Source organism: Mus pahari, chromosome 3 (genome assembly GCF_900095145.1).
Source record: "Mus pahari chromosome 3, PAHARI_EIJ_v1.1, whole genome shotgun sequence".
Lineage (NCBI taxonomy): Eukaryota > Metazoa > Chordata > Mammalia > Rodentia > Muridae > Mus > Mus pahari.
The window spans coordinates 133,363,409-133,385,251 of NC_034592.1; the positions used below are offsets into that span (position 1 = coordinate 133,363,409).

A 21,843-nucleotide genomic window follows, 5' to 3' on the forward strand; every position below is an offset into this window, starting at 1 on the left:
CCCTGGCTGTCCTGGAACTCACTCTGTAGACCAGGCTGGCCTCAAACTCAGAAATCCACCTGCCTCTGCCTCCCAAGTGCTGGGATTAAAGGTGTGCACTATCACTGCCCGGCTATAGTGTTCTTTTTTTGTTGTGTCTTTATGGAGTTTTGGTGTCATGGTAATGCTGGCTTTGTACAGAGTTTGTCACAGTTTAGTGTTAGCTCTTCTTGAAAGGGCTGGTAGAATTTGACAGTGAGCCTCTCTAGTCCTGAGGGATTTTTGTTGTTGTTGTTGTTGTTGGGAGGCTTTTCATTATTTCTCACCTCTTACTACACTTGGGCTTGGACAGTTCTCGTAATTTATTTGCTATCTAATTTTTCAATATAGGTGCTTATAGCTACCACCTTTCCTCTTAGAACTGCTTTAGCTGTGTGCCAAGGATTTTGGTAAATTGCATTCTTTTTAATGTAGTATTTTTTTAAATATTTATTTATTATATTATCTAAGTACACTGTAGCTGTCTTCAGGTGCATCAGAAGAGCATCAGATCTCATTACGGTCGGTTGTGAGCCACCATGTGGTTTCTGGGATTTGAACTCAGGACCATGGTTGTGAGCCACCATGTGGTTGCTGGGATTTGAACTCAGGACCTTCAGAAGAGCAGTCGGTGCTCTTAACCACTGAGTCATCTCTCCAGCCCGGTAAATTGCATTCTTATATTATTTGATTCTAGGAAATTTTTAGTTTCTTTCCTAATTTCTTCAAAATTATATTATTAAGTCTCCAAGTACTTGTGTGGTTTCAATATTCTTCTTGTTGACTTCTTGTTTTACTTCATTAATTTGATAAGATATGAAAAGTTATTTAGATGCTCTTTTTTTAAAGATTATATTTCATGTATGTGAATATGCTGTAGTTGTCTTCACATATACCAGAAGAGGGCACCAGATCCTATTATAGATCATTATGAGACACCATGTGGTTGTTGGGAATTGAACTCAGGACCTCTGGAAGAATAGTCAGTGCTCTTACCCGCTGAGCCTTCTCTCCTGCCCTCTTGTATTTTTTTAAGACTTGATTTGTAGCCCAAAATGTGAGTTCTTTTCCAGAAGCTTGTGGGCTCCTGTTAGATAGCTAGTCTGTGTACCTCTGTTAGATAGCTAGTCTGTGTACCTCTGATAGATAGCTTGTCTGTGTACCTCTGATAGATAGCTAGTCTGTGTACCTCTGTTAGATAGCTAGTCTGTGTACCTCTGATAGATAGCTAGTCTGTGTACCTCTGATAGATAGCTTGTCTGTTGTACCTCTGATAGATAGCTAGTCTGCGTACCTCTGATAAGCGTACCTCTGATCATGTGATCTATGGTGTAGCTTGGGTTTTTAGATTTATGTATATGAGTGGTTTTCCAGCATGTATATATGGACACTATGTACATGCCTGGTGCTCTTAGTGGTCATTAAATGGGTCAGATTCCCTGGAACTGGAATTACAGATGAATATGAGCCACCAAGTTGATGCTGGGAACTGAACCTAAGCCCTCTGCAAGAGCAACAAGTGTTCTTCACCACTGAACCATCTCCTCAGCCACTGCAGTATAATTTAACTCAGAGGTTTCTTTGTTATCAAAGGGTTTTAATTATCAAAATGAAGTGTTGAAATCACCTACTACTAGTGTATCTGGGCCTTTGTGACCTTTAATAGACAGTTACCAGTATTCGTACCTCAGCATATATTTCCAATTTTTATATCATCTTGTAATTCTATTTTGCTTTGGGTTTTTATATATATATTTCAACTATAATATGTTATAGAGAGATTCTTCTCTAGTCGTGTGTCTTTAGAGTCCTAATGCCTCTTGTGCCTGGATATCTTTCTCTAGATTTGGGAACTTTTTGTTGTAATTTCATTGAGTAGAATCTCTCAAACCTTTACAATTTATCTGAACTTCTATGCTGTGGATTCTTAGGTTTGGACTCTTGCTTGTATGACAGAGTTCTCTGTCATTGTGGTGATGCTTGTTTCTGGTGATGCTTGTCTCCATGGTGATGCTTGTCTCCATGGTGATGCTTGTCTCTGGTGATGCTTTTCTCTGGTGATGCTTGCCTCTGTGGTGATGCTTGTCTCCATGGTGATGCTTGTCTCTATGGTGATGCTTGTCTCTGTGGTGATGTTTGTCTCCATGGTGATGCTTGTCTCTGGTGATGCTTGTCTCTGTGGTGATGCTTGTCTCCGTGGTGATGCTTGTCTCCGTGGTGATGCTTGTCTCCGTGGTGATGCTTGTCTCTGTGGTGATGCTTGTCTCTGTGGTGATGCTTGTCTCCATGGTGATGCTTGTCTCTGGTGATGCTTGTCTCCATGGTGATTGATGCTTGTCTCTGGTGATGCTTGTCTCTGTGGTGATGCTTGTCTCTGGTGATGCTTGTCTCCATGGTGATGCTCGAATATAGTATTCCATCTTCTGCTCCATGGCATCTTTTTTTAATTCATTGAGGTTTTTTTTTTTTTTAATTTATTAACATTATCACAATATCAGAGTCTTTGCTGCCAGTTTCTTCAGTAGAAAACTACAGACTTTCATCCTAATTCATCCATTTTACTATTTTACCCTCTGTATTGGTGACCTTTTCTATTTAGGTTTTGGATTGAATGAAACCATTTATTTGCATTGTCTTAGAAGACATTGATCAGTCTTTACTAGTAAACTTCTAGAATCATTATCTAGCATTTTGGAGAAGCTAGTTTGCCACACTCTCTATTTTTGGTCTCTGTCTTATGATGTACATTTCTGCTTGTCTGGATCTCTCTTCCTGTTTTATTTGGAAATCTTCTTTAAGACTTAATCTCCAGTACTCTCTCTAAAGAGAAAGCAAGTTTCTGTAATAGCAACAGCTAAGAAGCCATTCAAGATACAGAAATACACTTAAAGACAGGGAATGCAGAAGCGAAACTGGCAAAGCTGCTATAGGATATGGGGCAAAGGTAGTGAGTGTGGAAATAGAAAATGAATGACATAAAAGAAGACAGCAGGGAAAAGGGAGAAATAGAAAAACAAGATTAAGCACAAGAAAGGGGAAAGAAGCTGAGTGAGAAAATTGTTACTCAGGGAAAAGAGCAAGGAATTAGAAAACAAAAGAACAACAAATGATATCTCAAGCATGAAAAAGTTCAAAAATTGGCAAGTATAAGGAGAATATATGTAATATTATAATATATATATGTAATATATATATATATATATATATATATATATATATATATATATATAATGAGTACTTAAAATCAGTAAGCTAAGGTTGAAATATTCTAAATATATAAAGGGCGCTATTAAAAAGGGGAAAACATGGGACAAAAAAGAAAAAGGAGAAAAAAAAAAAAACCCATTGCCTAACAGTGAAAAAAGATCTATAAACCAAATTAGATGAAAACAAAACCTTTAAAAATGAGGGAAGAGTGTGCAAGAGGGCATGGACTGTAAGAGCCAGAGCAATCTGCTGTGAGACTATCTGTCTTCTAGAAATAACAAGGAAGCTTCACTTGTCATACCTCAGCAATATGGCTGCCTAACCCGGACCTGAAAAAGTGCACCACAAGTAGACTACTAACAACAACAGATGCCAAAATAGGAAGTGTGGCAAAGAGTCCACGGACACAGCACTGCAGCAAGGACTTGACTTTCCCAGGGATGAGCTGCCCAATTCATTATCTAGTCCAAATGGTTTGCCGTGAAATCACATACATTCAAGTAACACTAAACAGACTGAGCAGATTGTATTATATACTTAGGCGTATATATCGTGTATATAGCAGTATATATGTTTATACGCACACAGAAACATATATACATGACTTTGAGGGAGCAAGGATATTACATAGGAGGGATTGGAGGGAGGAAATGAAAGAGGAAAATGATGTGGTTATATTTTAATTTTAAGAAAGAAAAATTCAGCAATTTTTTTTGTTTGTTTTAGGTTTTGGTTTTTGGTCTTTTGAGACAGGGATTCTTTGTGTAGCCCTGGCTGTCTTGGAACTTACTGTGTAGACTCTAGATGTAAGAGTTTATTTATTTATATTTTTGTTTTTGTAAATTCTATTTGGAGCCCTACCTGTCCTGGAACTCACTCTGTAGACCAGTCTGGCCTTGAACTAACAGCAGTCTGCCTGCCTCTGCCTTCTAAGTGCTGGGGTTAAAGGCGTGCGCTACCACCAGCCCAGCTATTTTTTTTTTTCCACAAATAAAGTAAAAATATCAAGGCATGGTAGTACACACATTTAATCCCAGCACTCAGGATGCAGAGAGCAGGCAGATGTTTGTGAGCACAATGCCAACTTGGTCTACATAGCAGATTCCAGGACAACCAGGGTTACAGGGTGAAATTGCCTCAAAAAACCAAACAGATTTGCTTTGGGGCGCACAGGCCTTTAATTCCAGCACTGGCAGAGGCAGGTGAATCTCTTGTGTGTTCAAGGCCAGCCTGGTCTACAGAGTGAGTAGTTCCAGGACAGCCAGGGCTACACAGAAACCCTGTCTCCAAAACCAAACCAACCAAACAAACAAACAAAAAAAGAGGTTAAATGTCTAATTAACACTAAATAAGAGTACCAAAAAAAAAAAATAAAAGGTGAGGGATTCTCCCAGGGTTTGAGAGAAAACACAGATAAGGCACTAGAGTACCTATAGCCATTTCTGAGGTCCTCAGCAATTGGAGCCTGCCAGTTCCATTCCTGTGGGCAGGGTAGCTGAGCCATGGGCCTTTGTCTTCCCTGAGGTTTTTATAAGCTGTTGCTTGCCAGGAGCCTGCCCAGCTAAGGGAACAGGTGTTGAACTGGAACACAGCATTGGAAGCAGGGCAAAAGATGACGGTCTCCGGCTCTTCAACTCTTTCTTACTGTTCTGTGCTAAAAATGTAACTCGTTATCACTGTTGTGTGCTTCATTAAGTGCCAGAAAAAGTTAACTCTTTATCTCTTATAATTCTCTGCTTGATAAGTGTTAACTCTTACTCTGTAATTCTCTGGCAATTAACATAGCATTGGCGAATTCAGTGAAGGGTTTCTTGCTAAGGCTCCTTTCTTTATTGCTTGGGAGCCTAGCCTCTCACTGGCCAGGTGAGAGGGAGGCTCAGAGCAATTAACCTTTATTGAACTAGGAAAAGTGAGTCTGTGCAGAATGAAGCACTTTTATACATGCAATTATGCATAGAAGCATACATACATTCATATATACATTTTTACATACATATTTTTTTATTTACATACATATTTTTACATACTTTAACCAGGCCTAGCCATCTGTCTCATCAGCTTACTTACACACACACACACACACACACACACACACACACACCTATACTTATACACACAAACACATCAGGAGGAAAGAGCAAAAGCCTCCATGAGCACATTTCATTGAGCAAGCTCCAGCACAGAAAGAATTCACTCATTCTGGATGAAAAATAAGTTCCAGCATTTATTGCATAGAGAAAGAAAAAAATTTCTACCCATTTTTGCTCAATGAATTAAATCTAAGTCTGTAGGAAAAAAAGCCCTGTCCTTATCAGTAAGAAAAGCCCGCCTGCTGCTTTCTTCTCACTGTAGCTCCCTCTGCTCTCCGTGTTCTAACCTGCCTCTCCTCTCCCTCAGGCCTGTTAGATTCTGCTGTCTCTCTGCTTCTATTTTGTTTCTACTCCATTTCTCTTCCATTCTCCTTCTGTCTCCTTAATGTCATTGTTCCTAGTTTTTTGCACTTTTTTAGGAGAATAGATCACATGGTATTCCATGCATCTCTCCTCAAAAGTTCACAAGTTCAAACATAAATTCAAAGCATAAGTAAGAAGTAACAATAAGGGGGCTGGAGAGATGGCTCAGCGGTTAAGAGCACTGACTGCTCTTCCCAAGGTCCAGAGTTCAAATCCCAGAAACCACATAGTGGCTCACAACCATCTAGTAATGAGACCTGACACCCTCTTCTGGTGTGTCTGACGACAGCTACAATGTACTTACATATAATAAATAAATAAATCTTAAAAAAAAAAAAAGAAGTAATAAGATGTTTACATGTGTTTCCACTAAGACTAGTTATCTAAGTAGTTACCTGCCACTAGCTCCTCAGGTTCATATAAAGTTAAAAACAGTAATTTTAAGTTAGAATGTTTCTGTCAAGAGGCATATCAACTGAGTATAGTCTCATTAGTATTGAAGTTTTATATAGATGAAACCCCATCAATATTTTATCTTCTGTCCTTACACCAACAATAAATTGTTTGTTTCCTTTGATGACCTTTAGTTAATAGCTTTACAACCTAAAGGAATGTATTCCTTAATTGTAAATCTGTCTGCTTTCTTTCTTTCTTTTTTTTTTTTCTCGAGACAGGGTTTCTCTGTGTAGCCCTGGCTGTCCTGGAACTCACTTCGTAGACCAGGCTGGCCTCGAACTCAGAAATCTGCCTGCCTCTGCCTCCCAAGTGCTGGGATTACAAGCGTGCGCCACCACGTCCAGCTTATCTGTCTGCTTTCATAGTGCAAACAGCCAGTGACATGTGAAGACTTGCAAAGTTCTAATTGCAGTTTTCTTATTACAGATGGCTCTAATTGCAGCTCTCTTATAAAATAAGAGTTCAATAAGGAAAGGCCTATCAATAGAAAGATTCAATCGTGAGATTTAGCCTCTCGGGCCTTGCCTCCAAGAGCTCATTCACTGCAGTGAACCATCTCAGGAAAATCACCGGCTACCCTAGCTTCTCCTAGATGGGTTCTGACTGTTGCTCAGACCACACTGGCTACGTGTCTGATATCTGCCAGAGCTCTTTTTACTTTGGAAGTTGTGATAGCTTTGTCAACTTGACACTACTTAAAATACCCGGGAAGACATATATCACTGGGCCAGTGGTCTGTCTGTGGAGGGTCTTCACAGTTAACTGATGTGGGAGGGTCCGGTCTTAGGATATGTTGGCTTTGAAATGGTAGTACCTAGTTTGCGCAGTTTTTCTTAAACTTTGTCAAATGACTATATTTTGTTGTTGTTGTTGTTGTTCACAGACGGAGTGGTTCAACCATTATAAAAAGTCTCTTGCTACTTACATGAGGTCACTGGGGGGAGATGAAGGCTTGGACATCACACAAGATGTGAAGCCCCCCAAAAGCCTATATATTGAAGTATGTATACCTACTTTAATGCATATATTGTGCTACCTTCTATAAAAATAAATGTTTACTAGCTTCTCTAAAAAGTAAAGAACCGAAACAAGACAAAGAGGAAGACAGTTTCCATTATCTTTAGGATGGACACCTAAAATCTCCTCAGTACACCCATTTTAGTAGTTCTGTCTTTCGCACCACAAATAGATGGCCACAAAAAGAAAAAGTTTCTAAAGAGGTAGCAAAACCCATAGATTAAAAGATAAGACATAAAACACAATGTGTAGCTCTGTCAGATTCTAGTTTCAACATGAAAACTTAGAACAATATTCATGAAGAACGGGAGAGATGATGACTGGTTAAGAATACTGGCTGCTCTTGCAGAGGGTTCAGGTTAAATCCTAGCACCCATACGGCAGCTCAGCCATCTGTAACACCGGTGACCCACTGCCCTCTTCTGCCTCTCTCGCATACTGTACATACATGTGGTATGCAGATACACATGCAGGGAAAACACCCATATATGTGAAATGGAATGAGAAAAATTAAAATATTCATGAGACAAGTGAGAACTTTTGGATATTAAATGAGTAAAGATTGCACTTGGCATGCACTAGGCTCAGCACCAGCCCCTCTTCCCCAAAGCAGTGGAAATTTCCCTCTAATAGTATTTCTCACACTAAGTTAAAAAGCTTGAAAGTCATTGTAAAACTTCAGATTAACTTTGGGATATGGTAGAACTATCAGCTACTTGCTGCTGAAGTCAGTGGTGGTCAGTGGAGTCCTAACTAACCCTTAGGAGAGTAAACTTTTTCCCGGTTCTTAGGAGATGAAATACCTCCCTAATTTTCTTGATATCATTGAGTGCTGTCCCTTAAAAAAAAAAAAAAAAGCAAAAAACTTTACAAGTAATGTATACTTAAATGTAGTTGCATGTCCCTAGGTATACCTGAGGACAGTTTTGGGCAGTTGGTTCTCTCCTTATCCTGTGAGATGGGGGGATAAAACATGGTCACCAGTCTTTTTTTTTTTTTTTTTTTTTTTTTAAAGATATTTTTTTATTTTATGTATATGAGTACACTGTAGCTGTGCAGGTGGTTGTGAGCCTTTGTGTGGTTTCTGGGAATTGTATTTTAGGACTNAAAAAAAAAAAAAGATACTGAGAACCGAGTAATAGATTTTATTTAGCAAACAACCTCAGAACTTCTGCTTGCCTTTTAGTTTGTGTGTGTGTGTGTGTGTGTGTGTGTGTGTGTGTGTGTGTATAGGCCAGAGGATAGAGAGGACAATCTAACATTGTCATCATGTTTTATGTTTGGACAGTGTCCCTCACTGGCCCAGAAATGACAATGGCTAGCCAGCAAATCCTCTCTGTGTGAGCCTGCCTAGAACTGGATTACAGTCAATTCCCACCAAGCCCAGCTGTGTTTGTTTGTTTGTTTTAGTTCTGGAGATCAAACTCAGGTTTTCATGCTCACAAGGCATTAACTGAACTCGAACCTCGAACCCCAGACCCAGCCTTGCCTTGGATTTTTGTAAGTCTGGCTTACCAGCGGCTAGCTAGGAATTAGACCTTAACCCTCACTAAGGTTTCAAGGGGCTGGCAGGCTGGTTGTGGTGGACCTCCTTTTGCTACTGTTCTGGCAGAGACCTGTGCCGCGGCTCTCCACCCTCCAGCAGTCTTAAGGGTGTGACGAATTGCAAACTTGAAGTCTTTGGCTCATTATCTCTATCTCTCTTTTTTTTAAAAAAGATATTTATTTATTTTATGTATATGAGTACACTGTAGCTGTGCAGGTGGTTGTGAGCCTTTGTGTGGTTTCTGGGAATTGTATTTTAGGACTTTCTGCCTGCTCCGGTTGCTCCAGCCCAAAGATTTATTTATTATAACTAAGTACACTGTAGCTGTCTTCAGACACACCAGAAGAGGGCACCAGATTTCATTACGGGTGGTTGTGAGCCACCATGTGGTTGCTGGGATTTGAACTCAGAACCTTCAGAAGATCAGTCAGTGCTCTTAACCTCTGAGCCATCTCTCCAGCCCTTTTTTTAGTTTTTTGAGACAGGGTTTCTCTGTATAGCCCTGGCTGTCCTGGAACTCACTTTGTAGACTAGGCTGGCCTCGAACTCAGAAATTCGCCTGCCTCTGCTTCCCGAGTGCTGGGATTAAAGGCGTGCGCCACCATGCCCAGCTGGTCACCAGTCTTAACAGTAAGCACTTTACACTTTGCTCCATCTTGCCAGTCCAGATAATTAGTTCTTTACCACTGCAGAAGTTGCTGTCAAAGACTGCCTTACTCTCTACCTTCCAACCAAGACCATCTATCAGTTTTGATAACCTATTTGCTTAAAGAACAAGGTTAACATGAACGAACTGGGATGATTAAGATTTACAAATTAAAAGATAACTCAGTCCAGTTTCACGTTTGCTTCTTATTATGGCACCAAATGAAAGTTGTGTTTTCATTTTCTGCTGCTAAGAATCCCTGGAATGAATCTGCGTATTGAAGAAGATTGAAAGAATCTTTTCCAAAATTAGGAACTTGCAAATTTGGCTGTGTCCTGTTCACATACTGATATATGGGTGTGTTCTTCAAAAATGAGGCTGGAGTGGATTTAAATATTATATATTTGATATTCATATAGAACTTATTTTCTTTTTGATCACTACCTATATAATATAAAGCAGTTATGGTGGGGACACAGCTATACTCTCAGCTAGTCAGGAAGCTGACACAGTACGATCACTTGAGTTTGGAGAGCTGAGTTAGAGACTTACCTAGAAAACACAGCTAAGACCTCATCCCAAAGAAAAACAATATTAATTTGTTTTTTCAGGTGCGGTGTTTAAAAGACTATGGAGAATTTGAAGTTGATGATGGCACTTCAGTCCTGCTTAAAAAAAATAGTCAGGTAGTTTCTGTTGTCACATACTTTAAACCTTGTTAAGAATGTGTGTGTGAGCAGCCAGGTAGTGGCTCACGCCTTAATCCAGGCACTTGAGAGGCAGAGGCAGGTGGAACGCTGAGTTCCAGGACAGCTTGGGCTACACAGAGAAACCCTGTCTAGGGGAAAAAAAAAAGAAAGAAAGAAAAAGAAGAAAAATGTGTGCATGGAAATGCTGGTTTTGATACAAAGTATTTTCTCCTTCTGACAATCCTCTGTGTTTCAGACCAGTTCTGGACTTTTTCAAAATAATAAGACTTGAAGCAAATGTGTCATATGGCAAGAGAAAGTTAATTCATTTATTAGGCTGGTGGTTATATTTATTATATTTTTCCTGAGTAATTATTATAATGGGTCTTATTCTAGCTGACAAATTATTTGGGGCCTATTAAAATGTTGAATTTAAGGGTTGGTAATCCACCTGAGACAGGAGGACCAAAAGTTGAAGACCAAGCAGGTGTAGTGGAACTTGTCTTTAATCCCAGCACTTTGGGAGGCAGAGGCAGGCAGATCTCTGAGTTCCAGGCCAGGCTGGTCTATATAGCAAGTTCAACACCAACCTAGGTTACAAGGGAATTGTAAGCCATCCTTGGCAATTTTGTGAGCTCTTGTAAGAAGGTTTGGAGTTGTGCCTCATTGGTGAAGCACTTGTCCAGTGTGCATGAAGCTATAGGTTCATATCCATATACTAGAATAAGAAACACAAGAATGTTGGTTTAAGCTTTTCCTTGAAATTCTGAAAATTCTTAAGTAAACATTTTTAGCTTATACTTTATTTTAACCTTGTCCTCTAGAGCAAGAAATTGTGATGTAGATCAAGAACTTTTAAATACTTAACATGTAAGCAGAAGGGCTTAATAGGATAAGATTAAATTTGTCAAGTTGTGAATGAGCTGAGACTTGATATTACCACAGTTCATTTTTATCCTCTCCCCATTTTCTGAAAAGGAAAAGGCCTCATAAGGCCACTCTTTCTTTCTTCTTTACCTGCCCTGCCATGTGGCTATTGACCAGTTAGTATCATGTTGTTGTGCACATCCTGGAACAGAATGCTTTAGACCATCTGGTGCTCTGGCCCAAGAGGGTGACTGATCTGTTTTATTAGTGTGCAGGTATCATTTCCCAAGACTAGGTTTTTAGGACATTTCTAAGACACCCTAAAATTTTTGTTAAGCCAACTGTTCGTTCCCATGTGCCTCCTTAAACATAATGCACCAAAACCAGATGAATTTAAATGCTTTAAAAACAAACAAACACCAACCAACCAGCCTTTAATAATTTTTTAAAACATGGTGAATAGGGGGCTGGAGAAATGGCTCAGTGGTTAAGAGCACTGACTGCTCTTCCAGAAATCCTGAGTTCAAATCCCAGCAACCACATGGTGGCTCAGAACCATCTGTTATGGGATATGATGCCCTCTTCTAGATTTGTCTGAAGACTGCTATAGTGTATTCATAGAAAATAAATAAATCTTAAAAAAAAACAAACATGGTGAATAAGGAGGTGGAGAGATGGTTCAATGGTTAAGCATACTTGCTGCTTCTGTAGAGGACCCTAGTCCAAGGTGATCCAGTGCCTTTTCTGGCCTCTGTGAGCACCAGGCATACATGTTATACACACAGGTTCATGTAGGTAAAATACTCACACACATAAAAGAAAAATGAATAATTTTTTTTTTTTTTTGAAATAGGGTTGCTCTGTAACCCTAGCTGTCCTGGGACTCATTTTGTATACCAGGCTGGATTCAAATTCCGAGATCCACCTGCCTCTGCCTCCTGAATGCTGGGACTAAAGGCTTATGCCACCATTGCTGGCAATATATATATCTATCTTAAGAATTATGCAGTGACTTTTTTTAAAAAAATAAAACCTTTACTAGTGTTCGATTAGTGGTATCAGTTTTACTTGGCTGTAACAGCGCATTAGTTGAGGTTAGCTTTTGACTACACCACTGTACATGCTGATGAGGTATATAATTAGCTGTTGCTTTTTACTGGTGCAATATAATTGAGTTTTTCTCCCCTCTTTCTCCTTTACTTCCTTTTACTTGCAGCACTTTTTGCCACGGTGGAAGTGTGAGCAGTTAATCAGACAAGGAGTTCTAGAGCACGTGCTGTCCTGACTGTGTCCTGTGGTGACAGCAGCAAGATATGAAGCTAAGCCAGCTCACAGAAGCGTCCTCGCTGGACCTCCCCCTCCTTGGTTTTAAATTGACAGACATGCATTAATATAACCAAGAGGGCTTGGGGTCCAGCTCATTGATAGAACATCTGCTTAGGATTTGAGAAACCCAGAGTTTCATCCCCAGTACCTCAAAATACCAAGAACTCTTGGCTAGGAGCATAATCTGCCAGCTCTTAAGCTGTTACAGGTTATTATATCTCTAGTTATTCCATTCCCACAGTAATATTGTACTCTTATAATTGAAAATAAACAGTCTTTGGTTTGAATCTCTTTTCACAATGGGAATCTCCTGGTAGCATCTTTGGTTGTTTCTGGTAGTGTATGTTATGCATGCCAAGAGGCTGAGTTTCTGGAATATGTTTCTAGACTACTCTGTCAAGTAAAGATAATAATTTATCATCAGGCTGTTGGAAGGGAAAGGAAGACACTGGAATTTGGAATACTGCAAGACTACTTACAGGCTAGTGGGTACCAGTGTCATGGGTTTGTAAAATGGATGGAAACTATACATTTTTTCAAAAGTAGCAAATATTTATCCAATGGGATGTAAACATCAAGGGGTAGGGGAATAAATCTATATTTCCCTTAGATGTAAAATAAGCCCCCAGGAAAGTTGTTTTGGCTAAGTGCAAGTTTCAGTAAGCTGAAGATGATCCTGAGCCTTCAGGAGCTGAGGGAGGCTGGACAGTGCTGAGCAGTAAGTTATACTGTGTAGATGAGCGGATCCTAGCACTTCTGAAGAGTACGGCCCAGAGGGCACCTTGGCACTGCTGATACTTTGCCTCAGCCTCCTAAGTGCTAAAATTACAGGCTTGAGCTGCCTCGCCCGGCTTCAGCTGCCATTCTGGTTTTAGATTCGTGTTCTTGTTGGTTTGCTTGAGACAGGATCTGTGGAGCCCTGGCTGTCCTGGAACTCACTATACAGTATAGGCTGGCTTTGAACTCACAAGAGATCCACCTGCTTCTGCCTCCTGAGTGCTGGAACTAAAGGAGAGCACCACTAAATCAGCTTGGTTTTAGTTTCTAATTTGGTTTCATTTATATAGAGAATATACTTTTAGAATTACAAATAATTTTAAATATTTTTTATTAACTTGAGAATTTCATGCAGTATATTTTGATCTTATTTACCTCCCAAATAACTTTTGATGAGGTATTAGGTATCATGATGATAGAACATACTTGGTAATTTTTTTGAGACTTGTATTAAGGCCCCAAACAAGGTTTATCATGGTACACATTACAGGTCTACTTATTACTGCTGTGTTTGTGGATAGGGTGAGTTTTCTATAAATGCCAGTTTGTTACCAATTCATCTACTTTGTGTGTGCATATGTGGTTGCTAATGCACATGTCTATGGAGCCCAGAGACTGAGTTGGGTATCTTCCTCAATTGCTTGTCACCATATTTGTTTGTTTGTTGAGACAGTTTCTCTGTATAACCTGGGCTGTTCTGGAACTTGCTCTGTAGACCAGGCTGGCCTCAAACTCATAGAGAGACACACTTGCCTCTCTCTCCTGAATGCTGGCTGGGATTAAAGGAATGCACCACGATTGCCTGGCTTTCACTTTAGTTTTTGAGCCTGGGTCTCTCACTGAGCCTGAGTTTACTGATTCAGCTAAACTGGCTGGCTAGTAAGCTCCAGGGCACCTTCTGTCTCTGCTCTTGCTGTGATGGAATTATAGGTACACAGTGCTATGGCAGCTTTTTAAATAAGGGTTCTCAAGATCTGACTCAACTCAGGTTCTGACATGTACAGCAGGAACTTTACCAGTTGAGCCATATCTCCTGCCCTCTAATCTCCTTTTACTTCAGTTCCAGGCAGAGCCCAAAGTAAAGAAGTGCACCTACTGTGAGGGAGGTTTTTGCTTGTTTGTTTTTTCTTTCTTTCTTTAGTCAGGGTTTGTCTGTGTAGTCCTGGCTGTCCTGGAACTTGCTCCATAGACCAGGCTGGTGCCTGCCTCTGCCTCCCAAACCCTGAGATTAAAGGCATGTGCCACCACCACTGTCTCTACTCTGAGTTTTGACAAAGCTTCTACTGGTATAACACAAACTATAATGAGACTTAATATTTTACTGGTTGGTAAAACTATACCGTAAGTTTTAAAAGTGTTCCTTTCTGGAGTGAAGAGCTGATTGGGGTAAGAAATCCCTGTTTGTTTTGTTTTTTGGTTTCTGTTTTTTTTCAAGACAGAGTCTTACTAGACAGCTCTGGCTATCTTGGAATTTGCTATGTAGACCAGGCCAGCCTCAAACTCAGAGATGATCCCCCTGCCTCTGATTCCTGAGTGATGGGATTGAAGCAGTGGTTCTCTTAACCATCCTAATGCTGTGGTTTCTCATGTTGTGGTGACCTCAACCATAAAATTATTATAGCCATGTCTAACTGTAATTTTACTACTGTTAAGAATCATAATGCAATATCTGATATGCAGGATATCTGATGTGTGACTCCTAAAGGGGTTGCAATCCACAGGTTGAGAACCACTGGATTAAAGGCATGCACCACTACACCCGTCAATCCCTGTTTATAGATTTATTGGGGATCCAAACTCTGACCTTATGCTTGGAGAACCAGCACTTTGTCCATTGAATCTTCTTTCCAGCCTGGCAATAATTCATGTGTGAAATAATTTAAAAAAACTTAAGAGTTAAATCAATTTTAATAGAAAAGTTTTTGAAAATACAGGAACTTTTCATATCACAGTATATTCATAAACCAAATGGTCATAATTTAGGTACATCTCAGTTATAAAACTATACCTTTTCTTTTAAAAAATGTACAATTTCCAGTGTAACAACATTTTGTTTTGTTTTGTTTTGTGATTGCACTCGCAACGAACACTGCTATCCCTGAGCCCACCACCTCGGATGTCGTCTTTCCCCCCGCCCCCAGGATCAGCAGAGGACTGCTGGGGGGTGCCCTCTTCCTGGGGGTGGGTGTACTGGCCCACATGGAGAACTCTGATGACAGCCCACACAGGGCAGCCATGCGCTAAGACACCTAAAACCCGGTTCTGAATTTCTGGCCCAAAGCCCAACACTCAGAGTACTCAGCTACTTTCTCTCCATTGTTCTTTGCTGAGGGTCTGAGTCTTTTTTCAGTAAGATCAAGCTTGGCCACTTCAACCCAGGATGTCACCTAAGACCCTTGGCCAAAAGTGACTGTACCCTGCCTGCTTCCCCAGAACCTGGCACATAGTAGACATTCACTGAATGTTTGTTGGGTGAACAGGAATCCGTCCTCAAGCCTAGGGTGTGTATGTAGCTAGTGAGCCATAGAAAATTACGGCATCAGAGTAGCATTATTTAAGAAGACATTCCTTCACATGAGCTCCAAGAAACAGCAGCCTCTACACGGAAAGTGATGCTGGTGCCATCTTACTGATCAGTTTGTTGAGAGCTCGAACTTTTTCTTCCAGGACACAGTTTTTCTTCTCGGCTCCTCGCTGCTTCTCTTCTGTGAGCTGAACAGCTTTCATGAGGTGGGCATTTTCCACATACAGTTCCTTGAGCAGCAGGTCAGATCTGGTGCTCTTCTCCAACTAGACAGGGGAGAGAGCCACACTTCCCTGTGAACTGCTGTGGGCTGATAGACCAGCCTGCCCTCACCCTCTACTGCAGCCCTTCCCTTGGTATTCTTGAGGTCTGCCACACATACTGGATACAATAATTTCTCTTCTCTGATACAAGGCAGGAAAGTGAGAATCTGCAGAACTATGGAAAAAACTTAAGACAATTTTATGATCATCTTTGCCATGAAATGCAAAGCCTACAGTGTGAAACAATGAAAATTTCAAGTCTCCATAATACTTGGTTCATGTCTGTTACTCTGCCTTGGTGATGCCACACCGGACACAGTGAGTCACGGAGCCAGTTACCATGTATAGGGAGGCTGGACAGGTTTTAGTGATGGAAACAAGACCACTCCAGGCAGTAGCCCTTGCTGTGTCCTTTTTCAGGACACACAGGCACAGAGCTTTGAGCACTGGACTCTATGAAACCATACGGAGGACATGGACACTCTCATTGTACCCACCCTGGCAACACCACTGCTGTGACAGAACACACTAATAATAATGGAAGCAGATGGAAACTGACATGCAAAGGAACCAGAGTGGTGTGCCATTGTGAGTGGTGTGCCATTGTGAGTGGTGTGCCATTGTGAGTGGGATGAAGGGAGGGCCTCTCTAGGGACAGATATGAGTGAAGCAAAGAAGCCAGTCAAAGCTGGGCATGAGCACTGTAGGCAGAGGGAAAGGTATATACAAAGGCCCTGTGGCTGGCACATGCTTGGGAAGAGCTGTGGGTCACAGATGTGTTGGAGTTGAAGTTAGAACAGGCTGGGCCAGCCCTGGCTTACTCTTATTACTGAGTAGCAGCTTTCAGAATGTGCCTTTCAGGATGGCTCTATGATATAAACCAAGAGCCTTGACTGGAATTACTATTTTAAATGTAAGTGTCAAGAAAAGGAGCTGTGTCCTGTATACTCAAGTAAAGTCACAAAGAGGAACCAACTGATAGTGTTACTTACCTGTGTATATATACCCAGTCACATCAGAAATATCAGGCACTTGAGCTCACCAGGCAGGCACGCAAGCAGTAACCCCTCACCTGAGACTATACAGGGAAGGGTAGTGCAGGACTAGAATGTGACAGGCACAATTCTAGTCGCGAGGTCCCTCAGCACAAGCCTCATCCAGGAAGATTGCCGCAGTGAAAGACTTCTGCCTCTTTCCTGGGCTCCAGTTCAAGTGGATTTCTCCTGCATGTAAGACTCGACTACCTTACCTATACTGACTGTCTAAGGTTTCTGTCTCTGCCTCTAAAGTGAGATCCTTGAGGCAGCCTTTACAAAGAACATGTCCTGGGCTGGAGAAGAGCATCTGATGACTGACAAGCCAAAGGATGAATAAATAAGTGTCCATCCTGAGAATGGTAGCCCAACTCTGACGTGATGTACAAATACAGTATGGCATGCACTGAGAAGACCATCTCCCTGGATTAGTAATTACTAAAGAAAATTTGTGCACTTTCTGCCTGTGGTTCTGAATGATTCCTGCATTGGCTATTCAGTGGGGAGAAGAGTCTGTAGAGAAAGGGAAAGAGGCTGCACGTACCTGTTTTCGAAGCTCCTCCACCTTCTCCTGTAGCAGCCACTCCACGTTGCGTAACCGAGCCTCGGCATCCTCCACCTGCTCCTCCCTGGCCTTCAGCTGCTGCCTGTATTCTTCCTGGACAGAGGTGACACAACAGTTTATGTACTCATAAACAGTGCCCTGTTTTGTTTTGTTTTTAAGTGAAAAATGGCTAAATGCAGAAATCTGAGCATGGTATAGATGATCTGCTATCTGTGCAGATATAAATGATGTTTTCATAGGCTCTGAAGGAACCACCTTTCTGTCCACAGAATCTTAATAATAAATGACAAATACCAAATGGTGGTATTCCATAATGGTATCTTTCACCCTTCACCAATGATCCCCATTGATGGCTGACTATGAAGGTATGTATATCAGAATGAGTTTACAAAGACCTATGGTCTCTGTCTGGAGGGGCTTATGGGGTTGCTTGGCTTCCTGCTCTTCAACCATGAGAGAGCTCACCATGACCCTGATCTATCCTCGGCATCTTTAGACGCCCTTGCTTCTGTCACAGCTTCCTTTCCTCTATGGCCTCTCCCAAGCAGCTAGCCTGAAGTCGCACACCCCACTCACCTGCTGTGCACTTAGTCGCCCAGCTTCCTCTTCCCTGACGTTGAGCAAGTGCCGCAGCTCGGCTACACGAGCTCCAGGAACAAACTGACTCATCTGTTCCTGCAGGCGCTGGACAATCCGGCCATGCTGGGACTGTGCTGCCTCCAGCCTCAGCTGAACACTGTGTAGCTATAAGGACAGTTTTTGGCATGACTGAAAATTCAGAGTCGTTACCAGATATAGTGATAGTGATAGTGTTATATTCTGTTTAGATCACTCCAAAGAGAGAGCACAAGGGCTCACTCTCAGTGTTGTGGGACCTGCCTGTGTATGTACAGCAGTTCTCAGCCACTGTGTCTCCACAGAATGTGGTAGGGAAAGACTGTGTTTGGAACCCTCAGAACAATAGCTCTGGTCCTTTTGCTGGATCGGATTCTGTTTCATTCACTGCCCATCAAAGCCTACTTCATGTGACCAGAGAGAGGTATAAGCCTTGTGAGCCCCACTTGGTTTTCTTACATGGGGGAATTCATAGTTCTGAGACCTATAGTTCGAGTCCTAGAGTGTGATTAATACACAGCAGTTGAGTTTGGGGACAGGTATGGAACTGAGTGCAGTGTAAGGTTCTAAACCCAGGGGACCAGAGAGCTCAGCGGGGCTTACGAGCTGTCACTGCTATTAAATGAGGCATAACTTAGCCAACTCCTTCAAGCAAGCAATTAAAGTTAAGACAAACATAAGTTCAATGGATTTGATGCTGGATGCTTCATCTGAAATAGAACACTCTTGGCAGCTTAAAAGAACGGGGCTGGCACAGTCTATTAACCTCTGAGACCCCAGAGTCTAGCTAGCTCCTTCAGAGATCCTGTCTGAGGCAAAGCTGATCTGTCCATGTTAACAATGAATGGAGTAGGGATATGTCTGTGCCTGATGAGTTCCTGGTCAGCTGTGAAGCATCTTGCTGGCCTAGTAACATTTTGGGTCTGGATGAGTCATGGTAATGTCAGCCTACTGTTGATATTTCTCATGTCCCAGAATTGGACCAAGTGCCCCAAGCCACCTTAACCAACCCACCTGGCCTCGGCTTTCTTCAAGGTTTTCTGTCAGCTCTGCCTGTGACAGTCTTAAGCGCTGGCATTCCTCATTCACACATTCAAGTTCAATTTTCAGGTTTTGGATTTGATCACCCTGTTTATAAAAACAAAACAAAAAATTTTTCACAATTATAAGCAGAGCCCGACACAGAAACAAACCAGAAAGTTACAGACATGAAAAACAAGATGATCTCCCATGACCCTGCGAGCCGAAGGCCCACACTTAATTTCTTTCCCCTCTTCTATAAGGTGCACATCTAATGTGAACGCATATCAGAGAGCATACAGTGTCCTGCAGTGCTGTCCTCCTTAAGGAACCTGGATCATTTCCAAACACGGTTATTTGAGAACTCAGTATCTAATGGCTGCACCATTATCTACTCGTTCACCTACTGCTGATGTTCAAATTGATTCTGGTCCTGTTATAAACAGGACATCAATAAAAATACTTTCAGATAAATCCATAATGCATTTAGAAGCAGGCTTCACAAGCAAAATTCTAAAGCCAATGTACAGGGACTCTCTTTGACTCTTGCTATTTATTTTACTTTAAGAAAGCTGGAGAACCCCACCATTTTCTCTCCTGAGAGCTGCAGTGACACAATTTGCTCCCCTTTCTACATCCTGGTGGCTTTGCCAAAGCTGTTCAGGTGGATCCATTTCTCGATGGCTTGCCCTTTGTTTCACTTTTGGGGGTACTCACCTAACTGCGCAGTCTCCACTACCCAGTGGGCCCTCCTTCCACCCACCCACCCACCAAGGTTTGTGGGACAGCCTGGCCCCTGACCTGCTGTTCCTCCCGGCACCCTGCCTCCTCCAGCTTCTTCATTAACACCTGGATAGCAGTGTGGCTTTCCTCCTTCTGGGTATGGAAACCAGAAGACTCTCCTTCCAGCTGAAGGATCCTGCAGTTGAGCTGTGACATTTCATCCTTGTATTTTTGAGTCTACAGCAAAAAGAGTTCAAAAATATTTTTATGCACATGTTATGAATTTATTAATGATTTAAAGTAGGAAAAACTTCCCTTAGCTTCAGCTCCAAAGGAGAAATTTACCATAAATATATACAAGAAGTTGAGTCTAAAGAACAGGATGTGTCCAGGACCTAGAAGGTTTCTGGGAATCTTTCCCTGTAGCTGCTTCGTTCATACACATCATTTTTGTCTGAAGAACTTTTTTTTGAGCACAAGCAGAAATTCACACATCACAGATCACTGTGAACAGAAACACGTGTAATCTCTAACTCCAAGTCTCCAAGACAAAGAAACACTGATAAAGTAGTTCAAGTTCTTCCTCTCAGTCTCCTCAGCCATGGCTGATATACCCAGGCCATTTGTACAACTGAAGCTAAAGGGAAAGGATTACAGATTGTGAGGTGTTGCCCAAGGAAGATGACCAATGGCTTAACAGACAGCCTCTATGCTGTCTTTATATATTAGCCTGAGAAATAAGGATATGTGAATGTGGAGGTCAAACACTCATTTAAGAAAAATGCTTCATTCAGATCATTCCAGAATTTTCCAACCAGGGGAGACTTGACTTGCTGTGTGCATCTTGCAGCTCCTGGAGACATTTTGAGTTATCAAAGAAGCCTGACAAGTGAGCAGAGGCTGTACTCATACACAGAGCGCAGGGGACGCTAAGAACTAGAACTGCAGTCTGTCTAAGATGAGACAACCCAGGCCACCAGAGGCTGTTATGTGCTACAGCCACCAAACTACCCTTCTGATGCCTTCTAGACGTTATCATTCCCTCCAAGGTTATTTTAAAAATATATTAAGCAATTTAAAATAACCTAAATATGGCTGAGGAAATGGCTCATTTTGGGTGAGGTCTCTGCAGTGTAAACCTAAGCACCTAAGTTTAGATCCTCAGCACCTGTGTGAAGCTCTGCAAGATTGTGCATCCGTAGCCCAGCACTGGGATGAAGAAGGGAACATCCTAGAGGCTTCCTGGCCACTCTAGCCAAAACAACGAGCACCAGGCTCAGTGAGAGACCTTGTCTCGAAAATTAAGATATAAAAGTGATTGAGAAAGATACATACCTGCATAGGTGAATGTACCACCCATGTGCATATACAATGCATACCAGAGTAGTCAGGAGAAATATAGTTTAAATGAACTTAAGGTATGAGAATCTTTTAAAAGGGTCCCTATCAGTTACTAAATATACAAATGCAGCTTTCAGAAGGAGGAGGGAGTGTCTTCAATTCAAAAACTGCCTAGGGTGTACAGAATGGCAGCTCACAAGCTGGCTCTACATCATTTTTTTTCACCATGGAAAACCTAACCACTCAGATTGTTAGGAACTATTCTTTGTTTGTTTTAATCAAAACAAACAAACAAACCCAGATTACCATCATACAAAACACTTGTTTCCACAGCCATCATTCTGGGGTCAGTGTAACCTATGATATACTTGTAGGGCTGCTGGTCACACACACCTCTCCCGGGATCCACAGAACATCGTGTTATTTAAACTCATGATGGAACCTAGGTTCAGCTTCCGCTGTGGTCCATGCAATTAGCATGCCTCCACATTGTTCTCGGGTTCTCAGTAACTCATGTCACTCCTCCCTTCTGTAGAATCTCAGACTGAGGTCAGAATGTAGCTGCTAGCAGGCTGGTATGAGAATGTACTGCTACAACAGTATGTTCCTTGGCAAAACTGAAAGTCACTTTCAGTATTGATATACACTCACATTGTCTCCCAAGGAAAGCTCTGTTTCATTAACAGGAATGAAATATTCCTCTCCTAGGATAGTCAGATTTCTTTCTTTATTATTATTATTATTATTATTATTATT

The 21,843-nt window shown here is 41.5% G+C and overlaps 2 protein-coding genes across 5 annotated transcripts in view; one reads left to right on the forward strand and one right to left on the reverse strand.

Moving 5' to 3' along the window:
- The window catches only part of Gins1 (GINS complex subunit 1), a 23,197-nt gene extending 10,685 nt beyond the window's left edge, over positions 1 to 12,512 (forward strand). Inside the window, exons 5-7 of the mRNA XM_021194553.2 lie at positions 7,018 to 7,134; positions 9,955 to 10,029; positions 12,116 to 12,512. Of these exons, the coding sequence (XP_021050212.1) occupies positions 7,018 to 7,134; positions 9,955 to 10,029; positions 12,116 to 12,184 (261 nt within the window). The 3' untranslated portion in view covers positions 12,185 to 12,512. The remainder of the gene's footprint in view (positions 1 to 7,017; positions 7,135 to 9,954; positions 10,030 to 12,115) is intronic.
- Positions 12,513 to 14,895: 2,383 nt separating this feature from the next.
- Ninl (ninein like) overlaps positions 14,896 to 21,843 on the reverse strand; it is a 71,939-nt gene continuing 64,991 nt past the window's right edge. For 2 of the 4 annotated variants that reach the window (XM_029536404.1, XM_029536405.1), the window contains 5 exons: positions 19,825 to 19,983; positions 19,018 to 19,131; positions 17,965 to 18,132; positions 17,368 to 17,481; positions 14,902 to 15,792 (listed from right to left, as the gene is read on the reverse strand). In XM_029536404.1, coding sequence (XP_029392264.1) covers positions 15,601 to 15,792; positions 17,368 to 17,481; positions 17,965 to 18,132; positions 19,018 to 19,131; positions 19,825 to 19,983 — 747 coding nt within the window. In that variant the 3' untranslated portion in view covers positions 14,902 to 15,600. Of the gene's footprint in view, positions 15,793 to 15,829; positions 15,965 to 17,367; positions 17,482 to 17,964; positions 18,133 to 19,017; positions 19,132 to 19,824; positions 19,984 to 21,843 lie in introns of those variants that run through there. The other 2 variants (XM_021193544.1, XM_029536406.1) reach the window with 2 other exon arrangements.